General features: G+C 55.7%; 1 protein-coding gene across 1 annotated transcript in view; it reads right to left on the reverse strand.

Moving 5' to 3' along the window:
• The window catches only part of ESYT3 (extended synaptotagmin 3), a 43,312-nt gene extending 40,186 nt beyond the window's left edge, over nt 1-3,126 (reverse strand). Inside the window, exon 1 of the mRNA XM_051818639.2 lies at nt 2,626-3,126. Within this exon, the coding sequence (XP_051674599.2) occupies nt 2,626-2,961 (336 nt within the window). The 5' untranslated portion in view covers nt 2,962-3,126. The remainder of the gene's footprint in view (nt 1-2,625) is intronic.
• Between the last annotated feature and the right edge of the window lie 11,892 nt (nt 3,127-15,018).

A 15,018-nucleotide genomic window follows, 5' to 3' on the forward strand; every position in this document is an offset into this window, starting at 1 on the left:
TGTTCAAACTGGCAGGGAGGAAGAAGAATTTCAGTCAAGTCGACTCTGGGCTCCCCACCTCGCCTCCAGGCCTGGAAACCTGCAGAACCCACACTTGCATCTAGTTGTGTGTCCTTCACGGGTGCTTATGCGGCTCACTGGCCTTCCCAGACCTGCTGCTCGTTCCAGAATCACGACCCAGCATGCACACCCAGCTCCCAAGCCTGGGGGCGCCCAGGAAGGCCCCTGCTTCTCCCCTCTCCAGAGGCCACCAAGCACCTAGAACCCACTTGTATGCATCTCCCACACCCTCCTCGTGGTCCCTACTACTGCTGCTGTGACTCGCTCTCTCTTCCAGCCTTACTCCCCTGCAGGTTGCCATCTGCAGGGCCTTTCACAAGCCCCTTGCAGCTTTCAGAAGCAGGGCCAACCTTCAGGAAGCTCACCTGGACTTGACCTTGTCCATCAACGTCCCACCACATACATTAGCCGGGCCAAGCACACAACAGTCCTTAGTGGGCAGGTCAGGCCACCATCCTGGGCTCACAAGCCTCCCCCAGCCCAGAGTGCAGCATGCCTACCTCGCAGGCTCTGGGCCCTGACCAGGCCCTATTCAGGCTCCTGTATCCAGCCTCTCAGGACGCTCAACGCCAATTCCAAGTCACACACCTGTGTCCTGAGACTGCTCTCTCGGCAGGAGGGACGCCACCACTTTCCTCTGGGTGTCCAGCTGGGCCAGGCCTGTGGTACACTTTCCCAGGCAAAAAGCCAGGAGGTGGCTTCTTATGTTCAGGCTGAGCTGGGGGAGGGGGGGGGGAGCATGGGGAGGCAGCTAGGTTCATGTTGCTGCTGGGGTCCTCTTGCCCCACAGAAGCCAGAACGGTCCCGATGGTGTGTATAGTGGGGAGTGCCGGTGCCCTTACAGGATCTGATTCAGAAACTCCGCCTTTGCATACAGCTGAGCATCTAGGGGGTTCCCTAATACAGAAAGGGGCTATTTCTGGGTGAGGTCTCGTAGGCCCACCCTCATCATCTGAGCTCGCAGCATAGGTCTGATTGGCAGAGCAAGGGGTATGGGCAGGTCAGGCCTGCTCTCTGGATCCACGCTTTTCAGGATCACAAAGTCCCCATAGAATGTCCAGGAGGAACAAGGTCTGCAGGAGCCAGGCCCCAAGCACCAGCCCCATGGCTGTTCCCCTAGGACAGTGGTCACTACAGCTTTCCACTGTGCACTAATCAGTAAAAGTCTTTGGCCTCTCTGTCCCATGCTGATCCAAACACTAGGTATTAGTGTTATGGGCTGATCTGTATCCCCCACAATCCATAGGTTCTTTTTTTTTTTTTTTTTTTTTTTAAGATGTATTTACTTATTTGAGAGGCAGAGAGAAAGATCTATCTTCCACCTGCTGGTTCACTCTCCAATGACCGCTGGGTCAGGCCAAAGCCACAAGCTTCTTCCAGGTCTCCCACATGGGTGCAGGGTCCCAAGCACTTGGGTCATCTCTGCTGCCTTCCCAGGCCATTAGCAGGGAGCTGGGTGGAAATCAAAGCAGTGGAGAGTGGCTTAACCTTCTACGCCACAGCGCTGGCCCCAGTTGGTAGGTTCGAACCCCCAGCTCCTCAAATTAGGTTGGTGTTCGGATAGAGCCTTTGAGACAGCATTAAGCTAAAATGAGGCCATTAGGATGGAAGAGGAAATGCGGACCCAGGTTTGTAGAGGGAAGATCACGTGGAGATAGAGAGAGGAAGTCCTCCACAAGCCCAGGAGAGACCCCACGACTCTCTGGGCTCCGCATCCCCACCTCCCCAGTGCACAGGAAATAGCCCCTGTCGTTTGGGCCAGCAGTCTGGGGAACTTTGTTCCCGTACATACAGCAAGGCTTAGTCTCTCTCAAACCCACCTGTCGTCCGCAGGTGCGAGGAAGCCCTGGCCCAGCTGGAGTTAGCTGCGGCAAAGCAGGGGTCTGGGCACCTCCCGCGGCGGGCCCCAATAGAAGGGGCAGGTGAAGCCAGCGCCCCCAGCACCAGAGGCGCAGGCGTGTCACAAAGCCACTTTTGGAACCGCACTGGCTGCTCTGGTCAGCCTGTCCCAAACTCCCTGATCCGTGGGAGCACCTGCGGCCCCGGTCCCGCCCTGGGAGCTGCGTAACCCAGAGTTGGTTTCTGTCCGGCAGGTCAGGTGATGCTCACTCGGGATCAGGCCGTTCCACACCAGGAGGAAGGGCGGTCGCTGGAATGCGCGCGCCCAGTCCTCGCTGAGGACGCCAGAGCACCCGCGGCAGGCCCCCGCCTCTCGCCCCGCTCCGCCCCGCACGGGTTTCCGGCAGCACGCAACGAGCCCCCAGCCCCGCTTCTGTGGTCGCTGCGTCCGCGCCCCGCGCGCGTTCTCTGAATCAACAGGGTGGAAGAAATGCCTCCTGTCTCTCTCCCGACCAACTGCAGAGTCCCAGACAGACGCCCTTTTCTCGTGGGTGTGGCCCGCCCGGGACTTTCCTCCTAGGCTTTGGGCCCGAACCTGAACCCCAGGTTCCCCTCTCCCACAGCTGCCGGACCGGAGCTGGGAAGGATGAGAGACGCGGCGGGAACCGAGTGCGCGCCCCAGCTCCCCGGCGGACCTCCGGTACTTCCCAGCCGCGCTCGACTTACCCAGGCCGGCAGGTGCTGGCCCAGCAGCTCGCGGCTGATGAACTGGCGTTCGTTGTCCAGAAATTCGAAGGCTGCAGCCAGGCGCCCGAGCTTGCCGCGGCGGTTCCTGCGCCACCACATCCACAGCAGGGCGCCGAGCAGCAACCAGGTTATGCTGAGCCCCAGGTAGCCGGCCAGGTAGACGGGCGCCAGGTAGAACAGCACGCGAGCCACGAAGGTGTAGAGCTCTGGCAGCAGCTGGCGGGACAGGCGCAGCTCGGTGCCGGGTTCCCGCTCTGTCCCCGGGGTGCCGGGGGCGCTCGGGACGCCAGGGGCGCCAGGCTCCTCCGCGCGCATCTCGTCGCCGCCGTCTTGCCCTCTGCAAGCGCTTCACCTGAGCTTAGGCCCGCGCGTCCCTAATCCCGGTCACATCTGTCCTCCGAGCGCGAGGACCAGGGCGCGGCGCAGCTCCCGCCCTGCCGGCACCAGCGGCAGCGTCTCGGCGCTCCGAGCTCTGGCGCGCACTGTGGCGCGGCGCCCAGGAGTACACCGAGCCGGGCGGGGCCCGTCGCTCCCGACCTCTCCGCCCCTAGGGGCGGGCCCAGGTTAAAAAGGGCCGGGACGGGCAGCCGACCTGGCTCCTGCCGGGTTCCAAAGGAGAACCCACCCTGGAGTGGAGGGCGCCCTCCGACCCCAGCGTCCAATGCAGGAATCCCCAGGAGGGGCGCAGTCGCCACTCGGGGTGGGCCAAGTGCTGCTGCAGGCAGTCTGTGACTCACCGAGGCTGTATACAGCTGGCTTATCGTGGACGAACACACCTGAAACCTGTTTGCTACACCCAGGCTACGCTCAGTAGGTAGTCTAGACTCTCCACGGAGCATCCGAGGCCCTGCCGCGGGCTCTGAGCCTCTGCAAAACCGTGGCTGCACCCAGCCTCACAAACACGAGTTCAGGACCCCTCCTGCGCCCGCTCTCTCCGTACACACTGCGCATGGCTCCAGGCTGGACGCCAGGCTGTCCTGCCCATTCCCCCGGGGCGGGCGGGCGCTCAGAAGGGCAAGCCACTGGAGAATGACAAGAGAAACCAAGAGCAACCCTGGGGGGTGCTTGGGCGTGCGTGGGAAGCGCATGGTTTCTCTCTAACCTGCGTGCTGGATAGAAATGCTTGCTGCAGAGCCGGCGCCGTGGCTCAATAGGCTAATCCTCCACCTTGCGGCGCTGGCACACCAGGTTCTAGTCCCGGTCGGGGCACCGGATTCTGTCCCGGTTGCCCCTCTTCCAGGCCAGCTCTCTGCTATGGCCAGGGAGTGCAGTGGAGGATGGCCCAGGTGCTTGGGCCCTGCACCCCATGGGAGACCAGGAAAAGCACCTGGATCCTGGCTCCTGCCATCGGATCAGCGCGGTGCGCCGGCTGCAGCGGCGGCCATTGGAGGGTGAACCAACGGCAAAAAAGGAAGACCTTTCTCTCTCTGTCTCTCTCTCTCTCACTGTCCACTCTGCCTATCAAAAATAAAAATTAAAAAAAAAAAAAAGAAATGCTTGCTGCAATGAAAATGCTTTTCTTGTGGTCAGTCGGCCTCGGCCTCTGCTCTGGATTTCTTGGCATTTCGGCATGCTGCCGAAACAGAGGTGGGGAGCCCCCCAACTTGAAATCCCACTACTTTTCAGAGAGTCACACGCGCACAACCATGTGAAAGGCTCTCAGAAGTCCTGAAGACACAAAGCTGTTACACTTCATTCACTCCCGTGTATTCCAAAGTGTCCATGAAACCCTCTTCTCAGAACACCTGAAATAAAGAAACAATGTATTACTGGGGGCCCGCCCCGGCTGTGGCGTAGTAGGTTAAGCATCCCACCTGCAGCGCCGGCATTCCATATGAGCACTGGTTCGAGTCCCCGCTGCTCCACTTCCAATCCAGCTCTCTGCTTAATGCACCTGGAAAGCAGTAGAAGATGGCCCAAGTTCTTGGCCCCCGTCACCCATGTGGGAGACCCAGAAGAAGCTCCTGGCTTCAGATCTGCCTGGCTCCAGCCGCTGCGGCCGTTTGGGGAGTGAACTAGCGGATGGAAGACCTCTCTCTCTCTCTCTCTCCCTGTAACTCTGCCTCTCAAGTAAATTAATAAATTTGGGGGGGGGCAGTATGTCTGGGACTCAGGGAGGGCTCCTGGGGGCTGCGGTGGACTGGGAGCTGCCAGGACTCTGTCCCCGCATCCCTGCCTCCTCCGCCTCTCTGGCTGCAGGACAGGACACAACAGCTCCCTCCCGGTGTCCAGGTTGACAGGGCTCAGGTATCCCCCTCCAGGGAGCCTGCCTGGACCCTTACCTTGTGCCAACTCCAGGTTCCTGGAGGGAGGGTTCAACATCACCAAAACGGACGTCCAAGATGAGCTGTCACCATCCTGCAGGCTGCCCCAGCCGTGGGGCCTGTTCCCGTCTCTGACGCACCAAGCGTCTTCACACCTTAAGGCATTTTTGTGCTCGCTATTCCCTGCCCCTGGAATGTCGTTCTCCTGAATCTTCTCTGAAGTACACTAGGGTGGTGGGATTATGGTTTGATTTTTCCCACCCTTTTCTAAACCTTATCTGTTATGTCATTACATTATTTCCATAAATCACCTATCCAAGAACACTGAAAATGTGGCATTATAACTTCATACCCCCCTGGAGTTCCAGTCTGTGCCTAGCACTTTGTAGCTGTGGTTTCCCTCGACCTGAGACTCTTACTGCCACAGCCAACAGAAGACATTGCATGAGAGCAATGCCTTCCAGAGCCTTTTCCTGAACACCCCTCTTTAAAAAAAAAAAAAGATTTATTTATTTGAAAGACAGAATTACACAGAGATTGAACACCTTTTTTTTTTTTTTTTAAAGGCGGGGTTACACAGAGAAGGAGATGCAGTGAGAGAGGTCTTCCATCTACTGGTTCACTCATCAGTTGGCCACAATGGCCAGAGCTGTGCAGATCCAAAGCCAGGAGTCAGGAGCTTCTTCTGAGTCTCCTATGTGGGTGCAGGGGCCCAAGGACTTGGGTCATCTTCCACTGCTTTCCCAGGCCATAGCAGAGAGCTGGATCAGAAGTGGAGCAGCCGGGACTCAAACCGGTGCCCATATGGGATCTCGGCACTGCAGGTGGCGGCTTTACCCGCTACACCGCAGCACCAGCCCCTTCCTGAACGCTTTTAAGAGCTCATCATAAACCAGCTCTCCAACAGTAGCTTGGAGGTCCATTGGCCACTGTTTGGGGTTGAGTTGTGTCTCCCCCTCCCTGCCCTGCAAAGCTCCGCTGAAGTTCTAACCTCAGCACCTGCGACTGTGACCTTCCCTGGAAATAGGGTCTACATCCACTGTGTGGCATGCTTATGAAGAAAGGGAGATGGGAGGCAGAGGAGACCCAGGAAGGGAAGAAGGCCAGGTGAGGACAGAAGGGGACACCATGATGACACAGCTCTGAGTGCCAGGGATGCTGGCATCCCCCGAGGCCAGGGGAAGCAAGGAAAGACGCGTCCCTACAGCCTGAGAGAGCCTGGCCTTGCCCTTGGCCCTGACTGCCTGCCTGCAGAACTGGAGGGGAACAAGCTCCTGTTGTCTCACACCACTCAGCCTTGGAAACAGACCCGGCCACCTAGTGAGCACCAGGCCCGCAGGAGGCTCAGAGGAGACAGGAGCCCTGCTCTCCCAGAGCGCCTAAAGACAGTGCTCCGAAGACAGGCAGCAGGTGGCGTGAGAGAGTGGCTGGTGCGGGTGTGGGTGCAGGGCGCTTTCAGACAAGAGGGTTGGAAAAGGGCTCTCTGGGGAGCTGATGTTTGTGCTGAGAACTAAATAAGAAAGATTAAAAGTGCGCATACACCTTCGTCCTTTTAAAAAAACTTAGCACGCCATAAAATCATCTCTCCTTGGGAACAGAGAGACAAACACCCCCTGCCACCTAGGCATCAGTCAGTTTTGCTTCTGCACGTTCACGTGGAGCCCACAGAACTGTCTGGGTGTCCTCTCTGTCAGTGGCTCCGTCTCACCTGTCCGTAAGCCTCAGTCTGACCTGGGTGCACAGGCGGGAGCTAGGAGGCGTGCAGGGGCAGAGCTCGTCTTGGGAGCCCTTTGCTTGACTTGAAGTTGAGAAGCAAGCGCTGTCCAATCTAGGGTGGCGGGAGAGGTCCTCAGGGTGCTGCATGTGGTCATCTCCCCATATCACAGGGTGCTGGGGCGGGGGCGGGGGGGAGAGACCCACTGCAACGCCGTGGATGCTGACGGGAAGCTGTCAAGGAGTTTAGTTTTGTCTGTGTTGTTTGATTTTCCACTACAAGAATGCATTTGTGTATTATCTGTATGATTAACTTTTCTGCTGGGCAACATTCATTTAGCATGGTGTTCACTGATGTAGCCGTGTGTAAGTGTGCAGCTCAGCTGCGCCGGCACGCTGGGGTCTTGCAGCTCTCACCGCTCCATCTCCTGATCTCTGTCATCGTCATCTTGCAAAGCTGAAACTTTGCACGCAATAAACAAGAAGCTCCTATTCCTGTGGCCCCCAACTCTGGGCAATCACTGGTCTACTTCCTGCTGTATGGTTTTGATTATTCTAGATACCTCATATTAGTGGCATCAACAGTGTTTGTCTTTTTTTTTTTCAAATATGTGTTCAAATATTTGATTTTACTGAACTGGTTGAAATGACTTTCCTCTTCTTGGTGGCATTGTATAGTCCCTAGAAGTTACTTGGACTTGATAATTCATTTATTTATTTGAAAGGCAGAGTTACAGAGAGGCAGAGTAGAAAGAGAGAGAGAGGTCTTCCATCTTCTGGCTCACTCTCCCAAATGGTTGCAACAACCATGGCTGTGCCAGGTTGAAACCAGGAGCCCAGAACTCCATCCGGGTCTCCCATGTGGGTGCAGGGGCCCAAACACTTGGGCCACCTTCCACTGCCTCCCTGGGCACATTAGCAGGGAGTTGGATCGGAGCAGCCAGGATTCAAACCACCACTCTGTTAGGGGACACCAGCATCACAAATTGCTTAATCCACAGCGCCGTAAGGCCAGTCCCAGTGTTTGTCTTTTGTTGGGACTGGTTCATTTCACTAAGTATAATGTCCTCCAGGTTCGCACATGTTCTAGCATGTCAGAATTTCCTTCCATTTGAAGATGAATATTTCACTGTCAGTGTGGTTTCCCAGCCTTGTTGGCAAGCTAATACATCTGTGTTCCACACATCTCCCATCTACGCTTTGGTGATGAGCAGGCACTCTCTTCTGCCCTCAGCCAGCAGTCCTCATCAGCACAGAACCTCAGGGTATGCCTCTCACACAAGGGTCGGGAATAGACTTCAGGTTTCTCTGGTCTAGGATCTTTTTAAAAAAGATCTTTAGGCCCGCACCCCAGCTCACTAGGCTAATCCTCTGCCTGCAGCGCCAGCACCCAGGGTTCTAGTCCCGTCGGGGCACCGGATTCTGACCCGGTTGGTCCTCTTCCAGTCCAGCTCTCTGCTGTGGCCCAGGGAAGGCAGTGGAGGATGGCCCAAGTGCTTGGGCCCTGCACCCACATGGGAGACAGGAGAAAGCACCTGGCTCCTGGCTTCGGATCGCTGCAGCGTGCTGGCCGTGGCAGCCATTTGTGGGGTGAACCAACAGAAGGAAGACCTTTCTCTCTGTCTCTCTCACTGTCTAACTCTGCCTGTCAAAAAAAATCTTTAAATATATTTAATATATTTAAAAAATCTTTTTAAAAATATTTTAAAACTTTAGGGGTTGATGCTGTGGTGTAGTGGGTAAAGCCGCCACCTGTGGTGCCGGCATCCCATATGGGCACTGGTTCAAGTTCTGGCTGCTCCACTTCCAATCCAGCTCTCTGCTATGGCCCCAGAAAGCAGTAGAAGATGGCCCAAGTGCTTGGGCCCCTGCACCCATGTGGGAGACCCAGAAGAAACTCCTGGCTCCTGGCTCGGATCAGCCCAGCTCTGGCCATTGTGGCCATCTGGGGAGTCAACCAGCAGATGGAAGACTTCTGTCTCTCTACCTCTGCCTGTTTGTAACTCTGCCTTTGAAATAAATAAATAAATATTTGAAAAAATTAAACTTTAATGAGATGTAATTTACTTACCCAAAATATCACTCTTTCAAAGTGTGTAGTTCAGTGGTTTCAGAATATTAACCAAGTTGTGCACCTGTTAGCACTGATTCCAGAACATTCTCATCCCTGTAACCCATTAGCAGACACTCCCCCTCCCTGGAGCCCCCGGCAGCCATGGTCTAGGAATCTTCTGTCAGCTCCACTTCTGTTAGCCAGCTGAAAGTTGTGCCTCAGAGTCCTCTCTGCCCATCACCTGGGATACAGGCTGCAGGTGCAGGAAGGACTCCGGCCCCTTGGGTGGTCCACGTTGACTCTGAGCTCATCGCAGCCACCACAGTCACTGCCAAGTAACAACCACCAGCATTGGCCACCGTGCAAACCTGGCTCTGTGGGGCAGGGACAGGGGAGATGGACCGGCCCGCCCGCCCTCTCTTCCCTCTGGAACACTAGGCTGCTGTTCAGAGGCAGTCTCCTGCCTGGCACTTGTACCTCTGGCCTAGCTTCCGCCCGGTGTGTCTAACTTTCCTATTCGATGGCTTCAGTCACTGCAGGACTGGGAGATGCTCTCTTTTCATTTTTTTAAAAAGATTTATTTATTCATTTGAAAGTCAGAGTTACACAGAGAGAGAAGGAGAGGGAGAGAGAGAGACAGGTCTTTCATCCACTGGTTCACTCCCCAATTGGCCACAACAGTGAGAGCTGCACCGATCCGAAGCCAGGAGCCAGGAGCTTCCTCTGGGTCTCCCACATGGGTGCAGGGGCCCAAGGACTTGGGCCATCTTCCACTGCTTTCCCAGGCCATAGCAGAGAGCTGGATCAGAAGTGGAGCAGCCGGGACTCAAACCAGCACCCATATGGGATGCCAGCACTGTAGGTGGCGGCTTTACCCGCTATGCTACAGCGCCAGCCCCAAGATGTTCTCTTTTCAAAACAACCACATTTTTGAAACTGTGACTTATTATCAAGGAATTTTTCAATTTTATCTGAATTTAAAAATGTATCAGCATAGAGATGTTTATCATATACACACACATGCACAAGCATGCATTTTAATGTCTGTAGGATCTGTGGGGTGTTCTTGTTTAAATTTTTATTTATTTATTTGAGAGGCAGAGAGGCAGATCGAGAGAGAGAGAGAAAGAGACAGCTCCCATCCATTGGGTCACTCCCAAATGCTCACAATGTCTGGGACAGGGCCAGGCTACTCAGTCCAGGTCTCCCAGGTAGGTGGCAGGGACCTAACCACTTGCGCCATCACCACCGCCTCCCACGGTCTGCATTAGCAGGAAGCTGGAGTCAGGAGCCAGAGGCAGGAACTGAACCACGTGCTCCAACAGAGAACACTAATTACCCACACGGGAATGCACTTGCAAAACTCTTGTTGTGATGAAGATACCAGTTAAGATGCTGACATCTCACAGTAGAGCGCCTGGTTTGAGTCCCAGTTCCGGTTCCTGACTGCAGCTTCCTGCTACTGCAGACCCTGGGAGGCAGCAGGGATGACTCAGGAACTGGGCTCCTGCCACCCGTGTGAGAGACCTGGACAGCGTTCCTGGCTCCTGGATTTGGCTCCCCTTCGGGGAATGAACCAATAGTTTGGAGCACTCTCTTTGTCCTCTCTCTCTTTCAAGTAAATAAATAAAAATAAAATACTTGTTGTAGATATTCTGAGGATTCTTCTCTTGACTCTTTTATCCCCAGATGGATGCAAATGGCCGGCACTGGGCCAGGCCAAAGCCAGGAGCCAGGAGCTTCATGCAGGTCTCCCATGTGAGTGGCAGGGGCCCGAGCTCTTGTTCTGTCCTCTGCTGCTTTCCCAGGCTCCTTAGCAGGGAGCTGGGTCAGAAGTGGAACAGCCAGGACTCAACCCATGCCCATATCGGATGCCTGGGATGCTGGAACCACGAGCATTGGTTTTATCTGCTCCATCACAATCCCGGCCCCTTAGTTAACCTTAAGGACAGAGAGAGCGACAGCGAGAGAGAGAGAGAGAGATTCCACTCTTCCATCTGCTGGTTCACTCCCCAAATGGCTACAACAGCCAACAGCCAGGGCTGGGCCAGGCTGAAGCCAGGAGCCTGGAACTCCATCTGGGTCTCCCATTGTGGGTGGCAGGGGCCCAAGCACTTGAGCTATCTTCTGCTGCTTTCCCAGGTACATTTACAGGGAGCTGGATCGGAAGTGGAGAAGCTGGGACTTGAACAGGCACACATGGGATGCTAGCACTGCAGGCAACAGCTTAGCTTACAGTGCCACAAAGCTGGCTCCTCAGTTAATTTTATTTTATTTTATTTATTTGTTTGAGAGGGGGATTTACAGATGGAGCAATGGAGAGACAGAGATCTTCCATCTGCTGTTTCACTCCCTGAATGGCTACAACAGCCAGAGCTGGGCAGGTGTGAAGCCAGAAGCCAGGGGCCTCCTCTGGGTCTCCCATGTGGGTGCAGGAGCCCAAGCACTTGGGATCTTCCACTGATTTTTCAGGTGCAGGGAGCTGGATAGGAAGTGGAGCAGCTGGGACTTGAACAGGCACCCATATGGGATGCTGGTGCCACAGGTGGAGGCTTAACCTACTATGCCACAGTGAAGGTCACTTCAGTTAACTCTGAGATAGAAGTTAAAATACTTAGTTCTCAGCCTCTTTTATTATATTCATATTTACAGCTATAGATTTCCCATCAAGCGCAGCTGTAACTACCCTATAAATATTCTAAGTAACTAAATGCTAATGTTTATTAAGATCAGACTGCATGCAGGCACTGTATTAAAAGCCTTATTACCATTCTATGTTTCTATATTTATTTTTATGAAATGCTATTTACATAAAGTACACAAATCTTAAAAGTACACATCAGGAACTGGCACTGTGGCATAGTGGGTAAAGCCACTGCCTGCAGTGCTGGCATCCCATATGGGTGCTGGTTCAAGTCCCGGCTGCTCCACTTCCGATCCAGCTCTCTGCTATGGTCTGGGAAAGCAGTGGAAGATGGCCCACATCCTTGGGCCCCTATACTCACTTGGGAGACCCGGAAGAAGCTCCTGGCTCCTGGCTTCAGATCAGCCCAGCTCTGGCCACTGCAGCCATCTGGAGAGTGAACCAGCAGATAGAAGACCTCGTTCTCTCTCTCTCGCTCTCTCTCTGCTTCTCTGTAACTCTACCTTTCAAATAAATAAATACATCTTTTTGTTTAAAAAAAAGCCCTATGCAATCCAATATTAAAACCCCTATTTAAAAACTTCTAATTTCTTTCAGTTCAGCCTTTGGACTTTTTTTTAAATTTAAGGTTTATTTATTTATTTGAAAGGCAGAGTTGAGAGAGAGGGAGGGACACACACACACAGAGATCTTCCATCCAGTGATTCATTCCCCAAATGGCCACAATGGCTGGATCCGAGCCAACCTGAAGCCACGAGCCAGGAACTCCGTCCAGGTCTCCCATGTGTATGCAGGGTCCTAAGCACTTTGGCCATCTTCCAGTGCTCTCTCAGGTGCATCAGCAGGGAGCACCAATCGGAAGTGGAGCAGCCACGGCTCCAACCATCTCCTATATGGGATGCCGGTTCTGAAGGCGGAGGCTTAGCCTGCTGTGCCACAGCACCGCCTGGCCTGTGGAATTGTTACAGGACAGCAGCTCTGCCCTCTCTTCTCTCTTCCTACGGGTGCAGGTTTGGATGGCAAATCTGAGCTCTGCGAAGCTTCTGGGGCAGACCATGGGCAGGGAAGGAGCTCGCTGTTCACACCTCCTGCCGAGAGCTCATCTGGCTGAGACTGTAGCTTCCGGAAGAGTGGGTGGGGCTGCACCTCCTCTTCCTCCAGGTACCATGCGGGCCCCATCCCGGCACCCACTGGGTGTGCGGGTGCATCTCCTCTCCCCAGCAGGATGGCCTCCGAGTCTCAGCACTACCTCCCGTGCCTCGGGGGAGAAATACACACAGCTGTGGTGGGAAACAAGACAGAGCTCGCAGCCTAATCATCTGTCACAAGTCCTGGTTCTTGGAGAGTAGAAACTAAAACCACAATAGCCTGGAGCACTTTGCGACAGGACAACACCTACCGTAATGCAACACACTGCAACCACACACCTTTGGCGTTAGATCGCAGCAGGGGGCTTCCGCAGCACCTGGGGTGGGGGGGAGTGCAGGCCAGGGGGTCTCCACCCACCCGACGCAGCCCCAGCGCCCGCCCAGAGCAACTGCTAAGGAACAGCTTTCAGGGCCCACTCAGAGTTTCCGATTCAGGGGTCTGGGGTGGGGTTTTGCATCTCTCTCTCTCTCTTTGACAGGCAGAGTTAGAGAGTGACAGAGAGAAAGGTCTTCCTTCCGTTGGTTCGCCCCCCAAATGGCCGCCACGGCCTGCGCTGTGGCAATCTGAAGCCAGGAGCCAGGTGCTTCTCCTGGTCTCCCATGCGGGTGCAGGGCCCAAGGACCTGGGCCATCCTCCACTGCACTCCCTGGCCACAGCAGAGAGCTGGACTGGAAGAGGGGCAACCGGGACAGAATCCGGCGCCCTGACTGGGACTAGAACCCGGTGTGCCGGCGCTGCAGTCAGAGGATTAGCCAAGTGAGCCATGGCGTCGGCCATCTCTCTCTTTTTTTAAAGATTTATTTTATTTACTTGAAAAAGTAACAGGGAGGGGATGGAGAGACAGAGAAAGAGATTTTCTACTCACTGGTTCACTCCCCAAATGGCCACAACAACGAGAGCTGGGCTGGGCTAAAGCCAGGGGCCTGGAACTCCATCAGGGTCTCCTCTCCTACATGAGCGGCAGGGGCCCAAGCACTTGGGACATCTTTTGCTGCCTCCCCAAGTCATTAGCAGGGAGCTGGATGGGAAGCCTGGAACCGGCTCTTGTAGGGGATGTCCGCCACAGGCCACCCCGAGATCTGCATCTCTTACAAGCTCCAGGGATGCTGTCTCTGCCCCCACTTTGAGCACCACTCGCCCCCCCCCGGGGGGGGCTTTGAAATCGGCCCTTTTAAATAAGCAGTGTGCTGGGGCAGGGGTCCTCATGCAACCCTGGGAAAGTAGGGGTGCAGCGTGCACAGCCAGGGGCCAGAACAGGCCGGGGGCTCGGGCTGTGAGCGTGTGGGGAGCCAAGAGCGCCTTTCTCGGGGACCCCGTCTTCTTTGGGCCTACTTGGAAAGCTCAAGGCAGACGGACCCATCAGTCCCTGGCGGGGGTCAGTGGTCAGCCGTCGGGGGCGCGGCCTCGGCACCGGGCAGGCAGCGTGAAGAAGGAGCAAGGCCCTCCTGGAGCACGCCGCTCCCGAGAAGACCCCCCCCACCCAGGCCCAACGCTGGGACAGTCACTTGGCAAACACTCGTCACTTGGCAAACACAGATGGTGAACTCGCTAGGCGGGAGACGCGTTTTCCCGGTGCCAGAGGGCAGAGGGATCCGGCCTTTGAAATCCCCTTACAGAGAGGGGTTTCCCTGCCTGCTTTCGAGGGGAACCGGCGAGTTTCGCGAGGAAAGGAGCGCAGAGGCGCAGATGGAAAGGGGCCCATCCGCTGGACCATGGCGCCTCCTGGTGGTCGAGGAGGGTACCGCTGCGGCTTCCCAGGTGGGTTCCGGCTGGCGGTGGGGGCCTCAGGTGGGAACAATACCAACCGCTTCTGCTGCCGTAATAATAATGCCGGAGGCGTGAAAAATAGCAGACAGGGGACATGGAGAGCTTTCTATGTGCGCGCCAGATACTATTCTAAGCCCTGAGTGCACTCACTCATTTAATCCTCACAACAAGCCTACAGGATTCCTGTGTTCTCCAGTGAGGACGCCCAGGCTCACCTGGTCGCAGCTACTTGCCCAAGGCCGCATAGCGAGGCCCTAGCTTGGGGTTGGCATGGAATGGAGCCACACCCACTTAGGTCTGTGTCCCGGCCCTGCCGCTGAGCCCTGGGAAACCTGGGGGACCGGGGCGGGGGAGCTGGGTGGGTGGACCGGAGCGGGAGTCTTTGCTTGGCCGACGCCCGGGGTCGGGGTCGGCGTCTGGAGGGGTGCACAGCCCTCAACCTGCTGGGGTTCAAAGAGTGGCTCAGTGGAAGCGCCCTGTACGTGCCTTGCCGCGGTGACCGCCAGGGGGCGCCGTTCACACAGACTCCAGGTTCTGGGTGCCTCCCCCCCCCCCCCACCGGGTTGTGGAGACCCCTGGAGCACAGAGCGCTCCCCTCAACACTGGCATTTCTGTTCTTTGCCTTGGAAAAAAGGGCATCTGCCACCAGCAGCGAATCCCAGCCCCTTCCCTCCCTCCACTCGCTTCCCCTTGCAGAGGTTGCCTGGAAGAGAGGAACTTCAGACTGAGACAGTCTGGTCCTTGCCTGGGCTTGGGGAACCGAACTGGCAGCGGACAGCCAA

This window comes from Oryctolagus cuniculus, chromosome 4, assembly GCF_964237555.1.
Source record: "Oryctolagus cuniculus chromosome 4, mOryCun1.1, whole genome shotgun sequence".
Classification (NCBI taxonomy): Eukaryota; Metazoa; Chordata; class Mammalia; order Lagomorpha; family Leporidae; genus Oryctolagus; species Oryctolagus cuniculus.